At 36.0% G+C, this 21920-nt stretch overlaps 1 protein-coding gene across 1 annotated transcript in view; it reads left to right on the forward strand.

The window, feature by feature from the left end:
* The first annotated feature begins 383 nt into the window (after nt 1-383).
* The window catches only part of LOC134651667 (uncharacterized), a 125449-nt gene continuing 103912 nt past the window's right edge, over nt 384-21920 (forward strand). The window contains exons 1-2 of the mRNA XM_063506770.1: nt 384-700; nt 20867-21003. Of these exons, the coding sequence (XP_063362840.1) occupies nt 20877-21003 (127 nt within the window). The 5' untranslated portion in view covers nt 384-700; nt 20867-20876. The remainder of the gene's footprint in view (nt 701-20866; nt 21004-21920) is intronic.

The raw sequence follows: 21920 nt of genomic DNA on the forward strand, positions 1-21920 counted from the left end.
TACCATATTTTTTTGAAATGTACTATATTTTTGATGCCTTATTCTGGAAAATACTATATTCTACCAAAAAATTGTTGGCAACCCTAGCCCAGCCATATGTGGAATCGGGAACAACGGGAACAAGTAAAAAACAAAGATCCTGAAGATTGAAAACTTATGACCTGACTAAGTAATTAATGTTCTCTTGACCAATCCCGTACCTGACTGACTGATGACTGACTGCTTTTAATTTGCAATGATTATGTTTATCTAAAAAAGAAAACTACAAATAATTCCTAATACATCAACTGCACTTTCTTCCTCACGTATGTTAACAAAAGTTTAGCCATTGTTGTGGTTGAAATTGTGCGAGATAACACGTTCCGATATGGGGCAGCGTGGACTTTTTGTGGGTATAAGTTTTTATTAGCGTCTGAAGTTCCGTGTGCGGAGGGTAGCAGGCAACAGGAGGGAGGGCCGGGTGGGCGTGTGGGGCTGCGGGCTCAGTCGGCACGGAGCCTCGAGTCGCGCACGCCGGCCGCACGCCGCACCCACGCTCCGCTACTCGCAAAACTTTCACGAACTTTTCCAAAGAGAAAAAGTGCGCAGTGTTCTGAACAAAATTGGATGCAAATTAGTTACCAGCCATCTGTGTGGTGTGTGTTTGTAGCAGAGAACACAGTTCTATTTGGAATGATGGAGTTTAATTGAAGCAGAATGGGTGAGTTTGACAATATTTTTAGTTTCTGATGTAAATAGTTAAGTAGGTAGTGTGTTTGTAAATTTTTGAATAATTATTTCCATTTTTAACCGACTTCCAAATCTCAAAGAAGGAGGTTATCAATTCGGTTGTATGTTTTTTTTATTTTTTTTTTATGTTTGTTACTCCATATCTCCGTCATTACTGGACCGATTTTGAAAATTCTTTTTTTGATTGTATGTATATGCATACAGATTGGTCCCGTTTTTGTCAAAACCTAGTTCTGATGATGGGATCCATGAGGAATCGAGGGAACTCCTCAAATCTTAAAGGCATACATATAGTGATTTTTGTGTTTTTATCAACAAATCAAGCATATACATTCAGAAACGTGACATTTGATGAAGTGGAACTGCTGATGATGATCAGAACAGAACTCTTCAACGACGCATAGTTCACGTTTGGCGATTTGTCCTCTTCGTTATGTTTGTTAAGCAAGTTAAGTTTTTAAGTCACATTTTTGTCAAGCTCGAGTTCTGATGATGGGATCCATGAGGAATCGAGGGAACTCCTCAAATCTTAAAGGTGTGCGTATAGAGATTTTTGTATTTTCATCAGAAAATGAAGCATTTTTATTAAAAACTGTCGCATTTGATGAAGTGGAACTGCTGATGATATCAGAACAGAACTCTTCAACGACCCATAGTTCACGTTTGGCGATTTGTCCTCTTCGTTATGTTTGTTAAGCAAGTTTAGTTTTTAAGCCACATTTCTGTCAAGCTCGAGTTCTGATGATGAGATCCATAAGGAATCGAGGGAACTCCTCAAATCTTAAAGGCATACATATAGTGATTGTTGTGTTTTAATCAACAAATCAAGCATATACATTTAAAAAGTAACATTTGAGGAAGTGTAACTGCTGATGATGACCAGAACGAAACTCTTTAACGACGCATAGCTCGCGTTTGGCGATTTTTTCTTTTTGTTATGTTTGTTAAGCAAGTTAGGTTTTTAAGCCATATTTATGTCAAGCTCAAGTTCTGAACATGGGATCCATGAGAAATCGAGGGAACTCCTCAAATCTTAAAGGCACACGTATAGAATTTTTCATCATAAAATAAAGCATTAACATTAAAAACTGTCGCATTTGATGAACTGGAACTGCTGATGATGATCAGAACAAAACTCTTCAACGACGCATAGTACATGTTTGGTGATTTCGAATTTCGACTTTGACTTGGACTGGGACACGAACTCGGATCCAGATCCGGACTCGTACCCGGATCCGGTTCGGACCCGGACCCGGACCTGGACTCGGACTCGGACCTGGACTAGACCCGGACTCGGACCCGGACTCGGACACAGACCCGGACCTTGACCCGGAAAACCACTATGATACCTAAACTAAATAAATCACTATGATTACCTACCATAAAATGTAGGTATAAAGTATGATGAGGCCAAACCCCTCCCGCTCAAACCCCCGTACACCGCACCGCATGCGCCGTTAAGTGGGTTAGGTTAGGTTTGAACTGCTATCCTCACAGAACCGAACAAAAGTGGGTTAGGTTAGGTTAGAACTGCGAGCCTTACAGAAACGAAATGCTTCCTTTTCTACATAGCGCACCATCTACAATAATCTTTCACCGGGCCGCATAGAAGTCGGTTTTTTTTTCTTAAAAATTATTTTTTATAAGTTACTAGCGACTCGCCCCGGCTTTGCACGGGTTAACAAATTATACATAAACCTTCCTCTTGAGTCACTCTATCTATTAAAAAAACTACATCAAAATCCGTTGCGTAGTTTTAAAGATCTAAGCATAGACAGACAGAGGGAAGCGACTTTGTTTTATACTATGTAGTGATGATAAATGTTTTCTTAGACTTAGGAAATACATAGTATAATAGTTTAGTTTTAGGTTTTCGATTCCAGCTTTTCAATGTGAAAAATTTTTGGACAAGAAACCTTATAAAAAACTTGACTTATTTAATTGAAAAATATCCTGAGATTTTTAATATAGGTACAGGTATAGGCAATTCCAGGTGGTCTGGATTATAAAAAAACGCAACTTTAGTTCGCTCCGTTTTCGCATGCGTGATTTTTTACGGCCGTTTAGTATATAAAGGGGCCCACTGATTAACAGTCCGCCGGACGGTATCGGTCTGTCAGTTAGAACAAAAAGTTGACAGTTCCGAACAACTGACAGGCCGATACCGTCCCGCGGACTGTTAATCAGTGGGTCCCTTATTAGTTGATATGATCATCGCTCTCAAGAAAGTAAAGAAAATCAATTTTTTTAAAATAGGGAGTTGATTTTTGAAGCTTAACAATGTTATTATTATGATGTGGTTGGAAACCTTAACATGATGAAAGCATTCAAAAACCCAATTCCTTATAGTTTAAAAATGTATAGTTCAAAGTAACCCCAATTTTACCGGAAATTCGAATTATGCTCCACATGCGTTGACGTTTACTGATAAAACAGCTCACATACAGATAGACTGACGGACATGGTGACATTATAGGAAGGGTTCCGTTTTTGCTAATTTGGCTACGGAACCCGTAATCATGGTAATGGTTCAAGACTTCGTCCGTCGCATGCTTGACGCAATCGTGGCCGTTATCACAAATATGCATTATCAGTTAAAAATAAACTTTTCCATAAACAAAATTCTTTTTTGTTTCCATATACCTAATGATTATTGGCCGTTACAACTATAGTCTAGCAAAACAATTTGTTTAAAAAAATAAGCGCGATGTTTGTAATTTGTATGGAAGACGGCCTACTGGCCTTCTTTTTATATCGTAGCGCTAGCAGTTCGCCAAAAAACGCTGCAAATTGTGTTAAAAGCATGAAAATCGGAAAGATTGATCTTTAGGGCATTTGAATCAATTTGACCCGAAGCACCAAAACAAAAAAAAAGCAGAGGAGTTATGACGTCATCTTTTTTTGTATGGGATAAAAAAACTGTTTAGAAATTTATCGTGTGTGGTATTAAATGAAAGGGCTTTCCGAGCCGATTTTAAATAGTATTTTATGCAACCGTTGTTTAAGAGAGGTCAAAAAAGGCGAGTGGCGTGAGTAACAATTTGAAACGAAGCAGAAAATTGTTAATAAAGACGCCACGAGTATTTTTTGACTCAGTTAAACAACGTTGCATACAATACTTTTTCTACGACCAAGCACTTACTTTGAAATAAAATTGTAAATTTAACAAATATTTTTAATTCAAGAAGTAGCAAAAATGGAGGGTACAGGCGGGAAAAGAATGAATGAAATTAAAAAAAAAACCATGTCTATGGTTCACTTATTTGTCAGAGATGACATTTAAAATAAGGTTGGCAACACTGTATTTCATTCAATATTTTTAAAGTGGTCATTATACGAAGTATTGTAAAATCGCCAAAAAGATACTGCATGTATGCACAAATTCTTTTTTGTGGAATAGACTAAAGACTTGTCTTGACAACAATAAGGTAGGGTTTTAAAGGTGTGTGCACGACCCTTTAAATGACAAATAAAAGTACGGGAGTAGATAAAATATATCACATCATTGGTATCATTACATTTCAGTCTTTTTTTTTTTAATTAAAATTAAAATAAATTTCAAAATTTACCAAGTTTGGTCTTCTCCAGATACAATACCGTTAATTTTTTTTTTGTAAATTATGCTTAATACTCGTTCTCGGCCTGTCTCGGGGTCTCTTTACGAGTGTGTACAGCCCGCATTATAACTTTCTGCCTTTTTCTTCTGACAAGTTTGGTTTGTTAGACATGGTTAGACTAAAAATATCGTTTATTTAAAGAGGTGACACAGATTGTTGGCATTAAAATGGAATTTAATAAAGGTCAACCAGCAGACAACAACTCAATAGCAGCTGTAGGTAGTTAACGATTCTGATTCCTCAGGAATTATTGATTAGGAGAACGAGTTTAATGTTGAAGAAGTAAATGATATGGAATTATTGATAATTTTGATACATATATACTTACTAACCTATTTTAAAATTTTTAGGGTACCGTACCTCAATCGACTGAAACTGTATGTCTGTCTGTCAAGACCGTTTTTCTCAGGAACGCGTGGAGTATCAAGCTTATTGAATACTCAGGTTTGCTATGCTTTTTAAAGCAGTAAAAAAGAAACCATAATGAAGTGTCTCAATTTTTTAAATCAGTTTACGGTTTTTACGAAACCCTCGGTGCGCCAGCTAGATTTGCGCGCTACCGGTTTATTTTGTAGAACAACTAGGTACTTACTACTTAATATAATTTTATTTCTGCCTTGGGCACTGGAAGCCTACCTAACTTGGTCTTTCGTATATGACATCCCTTTATTGCGCGAAATTACAGCAAATAGGTACTTAATTGAATGAGTTTACGAACTTCAAATACGGTTGCTATGCGTGGTGGCACAGAAATGTGATACACGTGCTCTCGTGCGAGCGAAGATAGGCAGCCAAAGACATCGAATAAAATATCCGAAAAATTCGCAATGTAATTTTTATTGAGATTAAGACCTCCGGTATATTAATAGCATGGCTCGCCAAAAATGTATAAAGGGAGCCTTGTTCGCAACGGGCTATTTTTGACAATATATAGGGGACGAAAACGAAGCCCTAAAACGGGTAAGCTAACGCGTAGCCTGAAAGTTCTAGTTTTTATTTGATTTTACAAATTGCATTCCATTCGGTACAAGAATTATCGAATTTAAATAAAATGCATTTTTGTTCTACCTAATAATTACTTATTTAAAAAGACTCCCCAAAAAACCGTTTTGCCCTACCTAAAGCAATAATCCCTAATAATCAATAATTACTACAAACAAGGAGTTAATAATCACGAAACTAATTTTGATACTATAGTTGTGTTTATATGTATTAAAATAAAATGTCTATTTACAGTAAAACTGTACAATTTTTGCCCGCTTTTTTCGTACTTTTACTTTTTTTTCATATTGTATTACTTATCTGTGGCGCTCAAACGTTGACATACTTTTCTTTGTGCGAGTGAGCAAAGTATAGTAAATGCAATTTTCAGTACTCAGAAACTGGACTGAAACTGGCACCTGTTGAAGGTGGGCAAAAGTTTGCCAACATTTACATGTATTTTCTATATTTTTAGATTATCAACATGATATTTTGCTTTTACTGAAACTTTTACGGTAGGTATGTAAATAATAATCTGAGACCTATTTTATTTTAGGTTGTAGCAAATGAAGTGATTTTTCTAAGGAAATTCACAATAAAGTCGTAATCAAGAGTGCACAATGTTAGATATCCTAGTTGTAGAATTATCCGATGACACTTTTCTACATTCTACTTTGAGATCGAATCTGACATTCGATATCGGATCGAACCATGTGAAAACGCTCTCTTAAGGTGACAGTCCATTTCCAACCGCAGCTGCACTACTGTTCATTTTACTATGGAAATAGACAGTGACAGCGACGCGTTCAGTACCAGTAGTGCAGCTGCGGTCATATATGGAATGTTACCCTAAGGATAACAGAGGCCAACTGAAATGTGCCCTTAATGTACAAACTAATTCAGCTACGACCAGAATTCTGACCCATCATTAATGTGACTAATAGATTCACACAGAGAATTAATTCAACGTAAATGGGCAACTAAGACCAGTTGGTAGGGATCTAAGCAGTGTAGATATTCGTTTGAAGGATATTTACTCACAATAGACCGGAAGATGGATGTAGTCTGGAAGTAGATTAGGAGTAGGTAGGTATTTACCTATCTACTTACGTATTGTTTTGATATCACTTGCAGTAGGTACATCGTGCTCTTACAAGCGATCCATATTTGAAAAATAAGTACACAGCGAATGATATCAAAATGTGATCAAATAAAGATTATTTAGTAATATTCTCTATCAAGAATTATCTTAAAAAAAAAGTTTATTGAGTTCGCAAAAACAAACGTAATTATTACTGGGTTGGTGCTTGGTTGGTGCCTCTAGCGTACCTACATGACACTTGTGTCAAGAGACACCGCTCTTCCGTAGGTGGTAACAGAATTTATATAAAAAAAAGCGGCCAAGTGCGAGTCGGACTCGCGTTCCAAGGGTTCCGTATATTACACAAGTTTTAACAATAGGTATGTTTATTTAATGAAAAGTGAGTAAAATGTCTTTAAAAAACCTATCAAAAACTGCACATTTCTAATAGGTTTTCCTGTCATCTTTAGGTAAAGAACTATTTGGTGTATGTTTTTCAAAATTTTAGACCCAATAGTTTCAGAGATAAACGGGGGGGGGGGGGGGGGTCATTTTGTGTTTATTTTCTTGAATAACTGCTAAACTATTTATTTTAAATTATAAATAAAATATATCCATATTTAAAATTCATTTGTTTACGTTACATGTCCGTCTTTGGGTCACAAACTTACATATGTGTGCCAAATTTCAACTTAATTGGTCCAGTAGTTTCGGAGAAAATAGGCTGTGACAGACGGACAGACAGACGTACGAGTAATCCTATAAGGGTTCCGTAACAATAGCTGTGGATTAAATCTAATATTTCTTGAAAATAGCTAAAAATATCTAGAAAGAAATTAACTAGGTTATATATAAAACTAATTTAACAAAAATCTGTTCTTAATTGAGTAAGCGAAAAAAAGCTGAAGGAACTGTTAATGGACAAAGTTCGCAACATACAAAAGAAACAAAATGTACAACAGCCATTTGGTTACTAACCTTCCACTTTACTGGACGGTTTATTCCGCTTTTGACTTTTAAACTACTTTCAACTAAAACGTCGGTGCCCCACAATCATTAAATTGTCCACGTCTACCTACATGTAAAATGTAATCCTTCTTCTTCTTCATCACTTAATACCTGCACTCATGTTTTCTTAAGATATACAAACAATTAAGTTTAATTACCGCAATGGAACACAAAAACAAAACGTAATAATAAATTCCAGTAAAATAATATAGAAATAACAAACATTAACTGACACTTCAATCGACAACTATTTTTTGTAAAAAAAATCTTTGTAAGATACGGTCCGAATTGCGGATACGTACTATTTGTCAACTATGGTAGAAATTCTTAAAAGTAAAATAATTAATTTTGCGTGATGATCTGTGTATTTTTTGAGTTCGTTATTTAAATTGTACATTAAAATACCTAAAATATAGTATTTTATCAGTTTTTATCAAATCTTAAACTTTATTTTTATTTATTAATTATTAAGAATTCATACTCGTATAGCCTGACCAGTAATATATGATAATTGTCAAGAGGGCGCTGTTATTCTCATGTATAGGGTGACAATTCAGTGTAGTATGAAAAAATTAGTTCCAGTGAAATTCCGCAACATGGCGCACCCTCAATAGATCCTGGTTCACCTATACGTGGTTTGGAACGATGCGGTCTGAAGTTTTTCGGGGGTCTATTATAAACCGTGAATATACTGTTGAATGTCGTTTTAACTTTTTTTTGTCTGTTTCTTTTTGCTAACAGTGTGAAAGGGACAGAGATAATAGAACCCAAGTATTTCGAACTTTTATTAGACCCCGCATGTTGAAATGACATTTGACTATAAAGGTCACTTGAATGTCATTTTGTCTCACTCAGTGAGCAAAATCGCATTTTGCTCACTGTTTTTAAGAATCAAAGTACCCTTGTTCGAGCTGCTGAGGTGAAAATTAATGTGCTAAACTTAAAAAAAAATGTCTACAAACATTTTAAGTGACAGGTCCTCCCTGGTCCTCCATATAAAAACCGGCCAAGTGCGAGTCGGACTCGCGCACGGAGGGTTCCGCACCATCAACAAAAAATAGAGCAAAACAAGCAAAAAAACGGTCACCCGTCCAAGTACTGACCCCGCCCGCCCGACGTTGCTTAACTTCGGTCAAAAATCACGTTTGTTGTATGGGAGCCCCACTTAAATCTTTATTTTATTCTGTTTTTAGTATTTGTTGTTATAGCGGTAACAGAAATACATCATCTGTGAAAATTTCAACTGTCTTGCTATCACGGTTCGTGAGATACAGCCTGGTGACAGACGGACGGACGGACGGACGGACGGACGGACGGACGGACGGATGGACGGACGGACGGACGGACAGCGGAGTCATAGTAATTCCCATAGTAAGTCCCGTTTTTACCCTTTGGGTACGGAACCCTAAAAATGAACTGTCATAGGGATCATCATACGACGCGAGAGGTATAGCTTTAGTTAGATAATTAATGCGCTGCACAGTTCATTTTCTCATTGAAAAACCAAGAGCCCGTAGAAGTCCGTTTTTGTATTCTCTTAATTAATTTTTCGTTGAATGTCATACAATGAAAGCAATTTGTATCAAGCTTCAATATTGGAGTAGGTATCCATAACTCACCAATCGATTGACTTGACAATGATTCCTGAAATAGATTTTCAGACGAGACCGCAAAAGTAGATTGCTGGACAATTGTCCATTCAAAACCCCAAAAATATCGGCTAGTTACATATTACGAAGTTACGCAAGTTACATAATGTAACATGTACATTCATTTTCAACACACCAGCTCTTAAAGTCTATCTTAATACCTACCTATGTACTTCAAAAACTAATAAGAAAGTTGCTCTTAATTCACAAGAATGGCAAAGTAATCTTTAATACCTATTTGACTTTTAAGTGATGAATTTGAATGAAGTCAGGCATGGTCTCTTAATAGCATTTTGGTGTCGCAGCACGGGATCTGGTAGCTGCCCTCAGTGCCCCATTTCGTATGTAAACGGACAGTTTTCAAGACACGACATCGACATTTAAGTTCATTTAACCCTTTCGGTGGGAGGCACTTCATTTCCAATACAAAATGACACCTAGCGTATATAGGCCGCATCTATTTTCTTTTAACAGTCTAATATAATATATTTCTCAATTTTTTGCAAAATGGAATTACCATTTCGACGTTGCATTAGCGGCACTTAAAAACGAAAAAAAAAGAAAAGAAACGAAAACGTAGTAGGCAGTGTAGGCTACACTGCGTCTTTCTTTTCAAGCCATGCACGTTTTCATTTTAATGAATCTCACATGTGTACTTCATCATAAATTGCAATGAGCTAAATTTTTAACGTAACGTAACTTAAGAACCACGTAAATCCAAGGAAAGAATCGTAACTGACTTGGAAGCAATTTTTATTTTTACACATCGTTTGATTATATGTACGTGCGAAAGTGTCACTGTGCCTGGCTTCTAAAACCACACGGGACTTGCGTACTTGCATAAAAAACAATAATGACGCACTGCGTGGAAAAAAACGGCTAAGGCTTTTCATATTATTTCACTTAATACCTAAGTATATATAAACTCTTAAATTACAAATAAATCTCATAGCCGCTATGAGGGGCGCCAAAATCGCACATAGTCAATTCGAACATGTTATCGTGGTATTCGTGCCTAGAGTCCTCTGTAACCTCCGTTTAAGGTTTGACTTATAATTATTTAGCAAGAAGCTATTATTGTTAACTACGTTGTAAATTATAAACTGAAATATACATCATACACTAAATAAAAAGTGTCCAAGTCCACCGGTGGCCGTGGCGGGAATCGAACCCTCGTCTTTAAATTACGCGGCTAATGTCCTGACTAGACCACCCGGCCACGGCGGTACCCGTCTCAAAGTAAGTAAGTTGGTATGTTTATAATTTAAATATATATAGTATGGCTACTTTAAATACACAAATCAATCAAAATATTTCATAACATATTTTGATTTGTTCGCTAGTTGAACTACGTTGTAGTTGAAGGTTTAACTGTATTTCACTTAGGTATGTGTTGTGCTTACTATGTAAAAATGCAAAACCACCGCACAACTACTTCACGTGTTTTGTGAAGGGTTTCAACTTTAGAATTTCAACCCTAATTACAGCTTTGGACATTGATTAAAATAGTCGTCGTCGTAAAATGTATTTATTGAATAAAACCGTCCCGTAACTAGGATTTATTGCGAGTTAGCGAGCAATAACTGTGCCTCCATCTAAACCGAGCGGCGTGTCTCAAGCGGTCAATTGATTAAACGAAGCAATTAACCAATCAACCGGCAGCGAGCGACGTCGCAAATGAGTGCGGGTTCACGTCTGTCCCGTGCTCGTTAGCTTTGAACCAACGGTCACCGTAACCCAATGCCGGCTACATGCCGCAATCAAGTCCAGTGCATCACAGTTTAATGAACTTAATTACACATTAGGTATAACAGCATCCACTGCTATCCAGTTTGACATAAGATCTAGTGTTTGGAATGGTGTAAAATCCTTTATACAGAAAGTAAATGAAATTGAGCTTACTAGCTTACTTTTACCCACCCACATCACGGTTCTGCTCGCAGTTTAGCGAAATCGAAGGCAGCCGCTAAAGAAGTGATAAATTGGTTATTCCGACCTACTTATATCATTTTCTTATTGTAGCAGCGGGCTCAGCACGGTTCCATTTTTATCGACTATCACTATGCCCGATGCCCGTCACTTTCGCACTTACATACTTGTTAGAACGTGACAGGCATGGTGATAAACGATAAAAATGCGACTGTGCTACTAGGGCAGATAACCACAAAGACGATCGTCAAGGTCGTATCAAAACCAGTATAAAATCATAACAAATTATTATGTTAGAATCGACCTCCTACTATTTTGTTTGTTTATTTTACACGTGATGAATGTGTATTGTCATTAGGTATTTTAACCTCCGGTTTCGTATCGCCTCGTAGTTGAAAGACCATAGGTCGCAACATTTATGTCATCGCACTATAAAAAGGCACTTATTTGCGAGTCACAGTGAGCTGCAATATACGACCATCAAATAAACACGAGTCAGCTAACTTTATAGGGGTATGAAAGGCCCCAGCGAGGACTGCTGCGAGTTACACGTTTATTCTAAAATTAAAGTGTATATATTGGGGAATGTTCGCAAAGCAGTTGGGAATGACTGCGACATCCGGGCGATCAAAGTAATCGAGAGAATATGTGCGTTTTATGTATTCATAGCAATATATTCTATTTAAGAATATAATGCCATTTGAAATTGAAGTGAAAAATCTTCCTTGTTACTAAGTACTTAGTTGATAAAATCTTAAATATTCAAGATTGTAACTAGGTTAAAGAAATTGTAATGCTATCTTATTATTTGAAGAAACAGACTTTTTTACTTAAAATTTATATGATAAGTTTTATTAGTTGCAGCGTATTAATAAAAAAGTAACCTAAAATTAAAACTACCTACAAAACGAAACTGACATTCGTTGAGCCGAAACTACAAAATCTAATAAGTCGAATGAAACGTTACCTCCTTTGATACTAATATTCTCCGTTCAATAAAGGCATTCCAACTTTACTATGAATTCCTGCCTACAAAGTTCCGAATTTCCACATTGACACCAATATAGACGTTTATGAGAACGTTGCATGACTTAGCGTGTATATTACATTTACCCTAAATAATGTGCGAAGAATCGGACATGACAACGTTACCATATGGCCGTCCGGCTGTTGTTGGTGTGTTAATCCCTTCGGTCCGCCCCACATGTCCGCAGCCCATTAAACAGAACACCCTAACAAAAATTAATTACTTCACCAAATACTCCATGCTCCGAACTCATTCAATTTATGTTTAAGCTTCTTAACATTGCACATGAATCGTAATGAAATGAAACTCCGGGCTGCTGGAATCGTGTTCATATGGAATATAGTTTATTTTAATGTGTACTTATAGAAATAGGTAGACTGTTAAAACGTTGGTTAGCACGAACTTACGTATTCAATTGGACTTGTGAATTAAACATCCGTATAAAATAATGTTTACTTTTAGTTTCATATTAATGTAGTTCCCAATATTTCGGCACTGCCATGTTAGCCTGAAATCGTATACCTAAGGGGAGCGAGGGCGTACATTGAATCCTAAACGAAGCGAAGAATCCTGTGCGTATTGAATCCTGAGCGTAGCGAGGACTGGATTTGTTATATTGCTTACGTTTAAAGTGTTATAATACTTACTATAATTGTTGTGTTATAATTTAGCTTAAATAAACAATCAATGTACTATAAAGTGTCAGATTATTTGGATGAAAAAGATGTATGGGATAATTGTATTAGTTAAGTAGGTAATTAAGTATGTAATAGTTTTAAGGCAAAAATGTGCAATAATTGACGGACATAAGTGTATCTTGTATACCTACACGACAAATAAATAGAATTGAATGATAAAGAAATACATTTTTAGAAATGGCAAATAAACTTGATTGCATACAAATGATACAAATTATTACTTGATGTCGCGTCAGTAGGTTAAATTAAATCTAAGTACCTATACGAAAAAAAATACAATCATAACAATAAAATCCAATGAACGGAAATCCCATAACAAATTATGCCTTGTAATGTTTTTTTTTAATTATGTGTAGTTACAAGATTTCAACGAGATTTCCATTTATGAGTTTAGGTACCTAGATAAATACTCACATAGTTTCCGACTAAAGAATAATACGAATACACGTCCATTTCTTTGCGTAATAGAAACCATCTTCTCTGTTAATCCTTTGGGACTCCTCCCAAGGAGGTAAACCTCTGCAGCTACGTAAAACGTACGGTACGATTTTTCAGCCACTATTTATATAATAACCACATTTTATTCGGTTTGTAAGAAACTGCAAAAATTGCCGAGTGCTATTGCCATCTACTGTCTGAAATTTCACATGAACAGCCAAGAGTTTGTTCTGCTGTGCCGGAGTCCGCCTTATTAAAATTAAACAACACGTGCTGATTTCGGCTGGTATGTACTTACTGGCCTCAATTAGGCGCAATTATTATTATTTTATATTCGTGTATTAACACGTGTATAAATATTAATTTATGCCGCTCAAATTGCGATTTACCGCAGCAGCATGCCCCGCAGCCCCCGCAGGGCGCGGCGTGATGAATGTCTACATTGTCGACAAAACTTCTGGTGCTCAAAAATTGCTAAAAACATAACGACGTATATGGAACAATATGCTGACTGGCGTATATTTGTCCAGTAAAGTCCCAATCTCCTAATGATTGTTAAATACCCCTCTATTGTATAGAGTGCGTGTTCAGATACTTTTCCTATTGAAAGATGATCCAACGTTATATTTTATTTAAATGATGCACTGTCCGTTTCCCCGAGACTACCCTTAAACATTTAGGTTTGCTTAAATTTACAACTATAACATCTGGTCAGTTGTTCTTGCAAGTTTCTGAAGCGATCAGAGTTGAAGGGGCGGGTTGCCTTGGGTGCGGGTATTTCAACGTTCCTAGTACTTACTTACATTGAAGTGAACTTCCAACTCCGATAGAAGGTAGAGCTTATAGGTAGAACTGTAAGTACTTATATATACATAACTACTAAATTCTGACATCGGACAACTTTATCCATCTAAAGAAATTTAGTAGTGACGAATTGTTATGCAGCATAGTTGTAATCGTTATGCAGTAAGAAAATTTAAAAAAAAAGTTAAGAATCATACGGTTTCGTTTGATATGCTGCCATCGTCCTGCAATGGACCGATTTCCTTAAAATGCGGTTTTAATTAATAACATTAAACAAAACTGAATAAACAAAAACAAAACTGATTATTGCGTTAGTAGTATCTACTATCAACGTATTCTAAAACGAGCTATCAAAGAGAATATAACCACTACGTGAGCTATGTTCGTATTATTGATCCGTACTAATGATCTGCACGGCAAATACTATAACTGTAATAGTATAAGTAGGTATGCACAATCCTCAAATATGAATATATTTTTTCTACTTTTTTATACAGTAACTTGTGAAATTGGTAGGTTTATGTAAGCAAGCATGTACCTGTAGTTTTAATTTATTGCGTTAAGTGTGCTTAATCGTCTAGGGCTGTACAACCGCACAGGAGCCGTGGCCGAGCGGTCTGTGCGGCGCCGCGGCGCAGCACGAGGGCGCGCCGTCGGCTCCTTGATGCGGTCGCGCCGGCCGGCTGCTCCGTCGAGGGAACGAACAAAAATAACATAACGAGTCGAGCTTGTAATAACATTTGTCCTAATATATTACTATTGTGACGTCTCGCAGCGTGCGGGATTTATGTACTACCGTGCGAACCGTCACCTTATTATTTATTTATATTAATGTCGCCTGTCTACACCTAAATTATTTTTCATTAGTCGCCGCCGAGAGATTTCTTCCCTTCCCGCACGTTAACGCCACGAATGAGCAAATTTTGTCTTAAATCTTCGCCCGTTCGGTTCATTAGGTTATTACTTTTCATGTTTCATTGTTATTTCGTTTCACTTGTCACAAATATTTTCTTTTATTTCGATGGTAAATGCGTTGCTTGCGAATACATTTTCGTTTTCCATGTTTTCTCATTTTTGACGTATGACATTACATCCTTCTGCGTCGCGGGGTTATTGCCGAGTGTCGTGACGTCATTGTCGAGAATCACAACAATCTTCGGAAGACACGCAACTCTGAGTGATGTTTGCCTTTAACGAAATAGCTTCGTAAATATTAGCGTCGAGCTAACTCGGCGTTACAATTATTGCACGTCATTGCAGGCGGCATCAATAGTCGGCGCCGCAATTATAACAACTTGTGACAACGGCTATTAATACAGTTTCCTGGAGTAATGCTTATTCCATCCCAATAAAGGAACAGTTGTGTTTCTGGAATACTAACGAGTTATAGGTATATGTCTACATTTTGTGATCTGAATGTAAAGAAAAGATTAGTCAATTAGATATAGAGTCCGTCCGACATACCAAGAAGTGTGGAAGTTCCACTTTAAAGGGTATATTTTCATAGCAATTGATGACGTGTTTGCTATCAACTGTGCAGTGCAAGATAAGATTGGTCTGACTCTAGTATTAAAAAGAAAACAAAGGGTAACAATGTAACAACGGGACCCTATCACTATCTAGCATTAAAATGTTAACATGATCAGCTATTATTTCTTGACGTATTATTATGACTGTGAACTCATTATGGTGGATTACCTTTTGAATAATTAAAACAGGTATATTTAGGAGGGCTCCAGTAGCGCGATTATTCTTATACATTTACTTATGATATTTCTTGTCTTTGGAACAGTTTATTTATGAAGTTGTATCAGTTGTATTTTATAAACATTCGATTGGTACAATACATCAAACTTGGTCGGATTATATTTTTAATAATATGTTACCGAGATAACCTGTTTTTGGAGTACCTGTACCGATTATCTGAATCATATCACATTTTATGGTGCATGGCGAATCAACATTTTCTTATGGATTGGATAGGTACATCATTATCCAAGTATTTCGTATGATATAAATTCGAACAAAGTATCGTTATATGTTTACCAACATAAATAATTATGTATTTACATTTTAGTACGATTAGGTACTTAAGACGTCTATCACCTAAGCCATATCATTATGGTCCTATTTACTGATGACAGACTTTTTGAGAAACTACATATACTTACACCATTAATCATTTTATATATCTATTACTTACTTATTAATAACCGCCAACCAATTTATAGTTAGGTACATTTCAGATCCCATACAAAGCAAGGTTTTAAATCAAATTTTCAGCGCATTTGAAATGTCGCGGTGAATTGTGAAATTAGGTTTATTGCGCATATTAATGTTTATTAGGCGTAATGTTCGCGTTTCATAAAATACGTAATCTGTTTTATGGTAACCCCTAACCTGTTTCTAATTATGATGGTGGCATGGAACAAAATTAATATTGGAAATTCGGAATTTTAATATTGTTTTCACCTTATTGCTAATATGTATTTAATTATTTTTTGTAAGCGGTGGGGTGTTAACTCTTTATTTAATCATCATCATTGCTTTTGAGGTCCACATTGGAAATATTGCTAATTATGAAATCACTGAGATCGATATTAAAAAGATTTTTAAAAAGCTTTTAAATACTATTTAAATTCCTTATTGCATTTGATTAAAAACTAAGTATTCATCATGTTTAAAGGCACATGAAAGTTAGAACCGCGAATCAGTTCGGAATGTGGATTGCTATGGCGGTTAAGAAGTTTGAGATGCCTATATTTCACAACAAATAGGACAAACAAAACCATCAAAATACGCTGCGCTGCTGTAACTTTAAAAAATATGACTCCATATCATTTTTTGTTCTTTTGAATACATATTTAAATATCGCAAATTATAGACAATATAAAGTTTTTGAGAACAACAATGTGTTTTTTTTTTAAATCCCTAATTATTAAATAATTGTTTTTATACTATGTACATATACTAATTGTTTTGGGAAATTGCAAAGAACATTTATTTTTCATATCAAATTCCCTATCGATTACGATATTTATCTAATGTAATTTTATTTACAGTTAAATAAGTAATAAACCGGAATTAACTTGTTTGTGACTATAGCTATATTAGATATAACGTACTTCTAATGTTTATCATATTTTATTTGTGTTCGCCCGCTTTCATAATTTTATTGATTTTCCTCTAGCTAGTCTATTGTACTCAGTGCTACATTTGTCTACCGTTCTTCATCAATTCTCATCTACTCAAAGGTTAACTGGAAGAAATCCCTTAAAGGAATAAGTTCGGCTTTGAACTGCCCATCCTGTGCCATAAATTTGTGTTCTGTGTTTTGTAAAATAAAGAGTTTATACATACATAAATCCCGTTTTTCTCGATATGAGATCACGCTATCTCGCTACTGATGGAAACCTTTTTCTTATGTTAACTCAATATCACTTAAATGTACTTATCCTTAGAGACGTTGCAAGGAAGTATATGACGTTCAACGTAGTAGCTGCTCCAATAAGTGAAAATGTTAAGCCATAAAAACAAGTCGCACCTGTGACGTTTAATTTCGTTAAACGCCTACGACAAAAATATCCCTGGTTTGTAAATAAAATAACTCGTGCATTACAGTACAGTTTTTGTCGAGAGCCATGGTAACTATGTACCTACGTATCAGTATAATATAGTAACGGCACCAATCATGAAAAATTTAAGAGAAAATGTGGAGTATTTTTGATACTTCACTGATACTGACTCTTTTTTTCACTGAGTCTTTTGAAAAAAAGTTAAATATAATGAAGAAAAAAAACGCTACACTGTAAAATGTTCTCTCTGCGTCACAATCAGTTAACTTTAACTGTTGCTGCTCGCCATGATAAATATAATAAGTAACATTATGTAACTAGATTTTTAGAAAAAATCTCTTGTAAAATTACATTATGGCTATCACGTTAGTGTTTCGTGAAATGCATTTTCACAAATATTTGTTGAGCTGTCCTAGCACAATCTCATAATGTACCTACAAATAAAACGGCTGGAGACTCTTTTTGGGTTCCCGGTGAGAAAAAAGTGTAAAAGTACGGAACCCTTCACGTGTGGCCCGACACGCACTTGGCCGGTATTTTATACTAACACAGTACTCAGGTATTTCTGCACAATTAATTGAATTTAAACAATAGGTCCAGTTGAATATAGATGCCTACTTTATTGAAATTTGAAGATGAGAAATGGCAAAACAAGAAGTAAGTAGGTAAAATACGCACAAGGAATAATTAGGTAGGTTACGATACAAGTGCGGTAAAGAGGAAATTCGAAACGAGTGGCGATAAATTAAAACACGACCGAAGGGTGTGTTTTAAATCGACACGAGTTGCGAATTACCTATTCGCACGTGTATCGTACAACGTTTTACAGTACATGTGGCACTTTAAACTTTCGACATACGCACGGACAGTGCTATTTCCCCCACTAGTTCGGGAAAGTAGCACCATATGTACTGTAAAAGTGATTGTATCTAATAGGTGAAGGTATGATAGTTTCAATATGTAGGAAGTCACCGCGGATGCCATGTTTATACAGCAAACCGCAACGTTAACGCGCATGCTCTGTTATTATTATTTATTTTTACTCGCGCGCGCGCGCCGTGCGCGCCAGGTCTTTTTATTTCGTGATAGACCACCCGAACTCCAAGTATTGTGGTTGAGTTTATTTTTAGTTGCTAAGTAGGCAATCCTGAAAGCAAGGGTTGGCTAGTAAGGCAATGATTTATAACTCAAGATAGGTAAAGCGCTTAACTTGTGACAAATTGGACAAGTTTCCTTTAGACGCGGGTGGACAAGCGAGAAATGTGCACGTGCTAACGAGCTCCCGCACACCGAAAGAGAAAGAGACGACCTTATGTTTAACAACGAGTGTGACAAAGATGGTTGTAATGAGAAAACTAATAAAAAATAACAAATTTCTTCGTAGGCACAGAAATAAATATGGAAGTATTTTTTGTGCTCCTCAAGTATGAGTATAACCTACCTATGGTTATATAATACCATTGTAGTAAGGCGGATATTTACAGCAAGTAGGTAGTACATATTGAATAGATGAACTTATAGTTTCAACGATTTATACGGCAGCTAGCTGCGACACCAGTAACAACATAGTATTGAGTTGTCATTTGCGGGAACGGATTATTAAATCCCTTTCTGTAAGGAAATTGATACTATTGATAGTCATACAATTTTGTAAGTTTGATACATCGATCTGTCATCTGTTATATTAGTATTATATTATATATTGTAATAGCAATAGCCAGAGTTATACAAGATTCATGAAGGATCCGCGCGGTGGGTCCCGGAGGTCGATTCTAACTTAACAATTTATTCAGGTTTAGAACTGGTTTTGATACACCTTGACCATCGTCTTGGTCATTGGCACGCATCTTGCACTTCATTTCGCATGCGCCAATCAGCGTGAGCGATCATTAAGATCCTATCAAAATAAGATCAAAACCGTAACAACTTGTCAGATCTGAATCTTTTAGTTGTTCGGCATAAATCTTACCTTGACGAATGCATCTCGCCCGCGACCCGAAGCCGCTCGTCATTCGTCATTCGGCTATCGGCCCGTATGGGCCGGCGGCGTAAAAATACTCCCCGACACAACACTTGATTAATGTACGTAAAAATCGTAAAATACTCCATTAAGCTCATTGCTGTTTTACTATTTGACTTGTCTATGAAACGACCTTCGATTTTTTTGCAGAAAAGAGCTTTACAATTTGGATGCCCTAAACCTAATGGTTAAGGTATCGAAATTTGAACAATGCATTTAAACACCTAAAATCCTTAATACGAATATTTTATTTTCAACCGACTTCAAAAAGGAGGAGCTTATTAATTCGACCGTGTTTTTTTGGTTGATACGTGACCTTAGAACTGTATTAAGAGAGGAAAATGGGGACTACGTTTGTATGGAAAAGCTTTAAGTGGCTTTCGTCCACTTTCGTCTTAAGTATTATATAAATGCATAAATGAGTTTAATTGTTCGTTAAATAATCATATCTCGATTTGTGTATACATATATTATAATACGAAATTTAAACTGTCGTGAGTCATATTTTAATGGTTACACTCACGTGTAGGTATTTTTTAGTTATTACATGGCTTACGCGTGTCATGTTTTATAATACTTGAATAAAATTGTAAATATATCATAATACAATAGGAATTCACAGTGGAAAATTGCTGTAAATTAAATACTCGATGTAAACAAACAATAACACAGGCCTGCTAGAAAAACAACGAGGATTACGCGTTTAAATCGTTATTGACGGCATTTATAGGAAAATGGTTAATTAATAATAAAGTGGCAAGAGACAGTGAAACATCGTAATTTGTAACCGTTAAATTACGTTTGTTAAATGACAATTGAACCTAAATAATGGATCGCAATTTGAATGATGATGCAAAATTTGTGCATTTATGTATACTTACAAATGAGTTTGTATAATTATATAAGAGAGCAGACTTTAAGAGGAGGGAGGGGCTAATGCAAAATTGTAGTTTTTATGTTGAATTTTTACACGTATTGTTGTAAGATTTTTAAGAAATAAGAAATCGGTTACCTAATGCAGCGGTTCTCAATCTTTTTTTTTTTTGACGGAACCCTTTTGGAAAGCGAAATACTTGATGGAACCCTACAATAAAACAATAGTTTTTAGAAGTGTATTTTTTTATTAATAAGCATAATAATTATGCTTATTTTATTATTCTAAATTATTCTAAATTCTTGCGGAACCCCTGCAGGGGTGTCGCGGAACCCTAGGGTTCCGCGGAACACACTTTGAGAATGGCTGACCTAATGAATAAAAATGCAAACTTACACAAATCAATTTTGCAATTACAACTTATTATTTGTTTCAGTTCTTGCACCATGAGGACGTGCAGCGAGCTCGGATTCTGCCTCGGTTTGGGGATGCGCCTGAGTGGAGCAAGTAGCAGGATGGCGGCGCACGCGAGCTCACGCGTTTTCCTGCTGGCGCTTATGGTGCTGGGTCGAGGTAGGACTTGGTCGCTTTGTACTTACACCATGAACCTTACTTTGGGGTGCACTTTAATGGAGCAAACTAAAGGTGGCCATGCACGCGTGTTCACGCTTTCTCCGTTTAGCGTTTATGTTGCTTTTAATAATGCCAAGCTTTGTTTTGTACGACATTGCCGAGTCGTTCGGATATAAAAATGAAAATGAAAATGTATTAATAACTTTAGGTCAAAATTTACATAAAATCTGAAATATCATTGTAGTAAGTATATAATACATATACGTAAATATACCTGTGCATTATAAAAATATTTTTATCAAAAGTAGCATATTTATCTATTTGTTTTGAGTACTTGTCAGAAGTTGCGTCCAAACCAATTAAAGTTGTTATAAAACAATATTTCGTCCAAACGAGTTTTGGTTCTATCGCCGATACATCGAATAAGCGACACAAGACACGACAGTTGACGTGTCACTGCCTCACCGCTCGGGTTTATCGACAAAACGAAAATCACGAAATAGAATTTAGACTGCAATTTTATTGAAATTGTCATTGAACAAGCTTGTACGTACCTCGTATCATTTTAGCTAGACACAATATTCTCCGATCGAGTTCACTACACATAATAGGTACCTGAATCGATTTAGGGAATGCAATCTCGACACAAGATTAACGATTCATGATCTCGCGTGAAAAATCTGAATCAAGATCTCGAAACACAGTTAGACTTTCGAGAGATTAATCTTGACAAGATCTAGATTTGACAAAGGAATTAATAAAAATGAATAATTTTGATAAAAAATATCCTAAGAAATCAGTATATATATACCAGCGGGCTCAGCACGGATCCATTTTTATCGACTATCACTATGCCCGTCACTTTCGCACTTACATACTTGTTAGAACGTGACAGGCATGGTGATAAACGATAAAAA

The sequence above is a fragment of the Cydia amplana genome, chromosome 1 (genome assembly GCF_948474715.1).
Source record: "Cydia amplana chromosome 1, ilCydAmpl1.1, whole genome shotgun sequence".
NCBI classification, from domain to species: Eukaryota; Metazoa; Arthropoda; class Insecta; order Lepidoptera; family Tortricidae; genus Cydia; species Cydia amplana.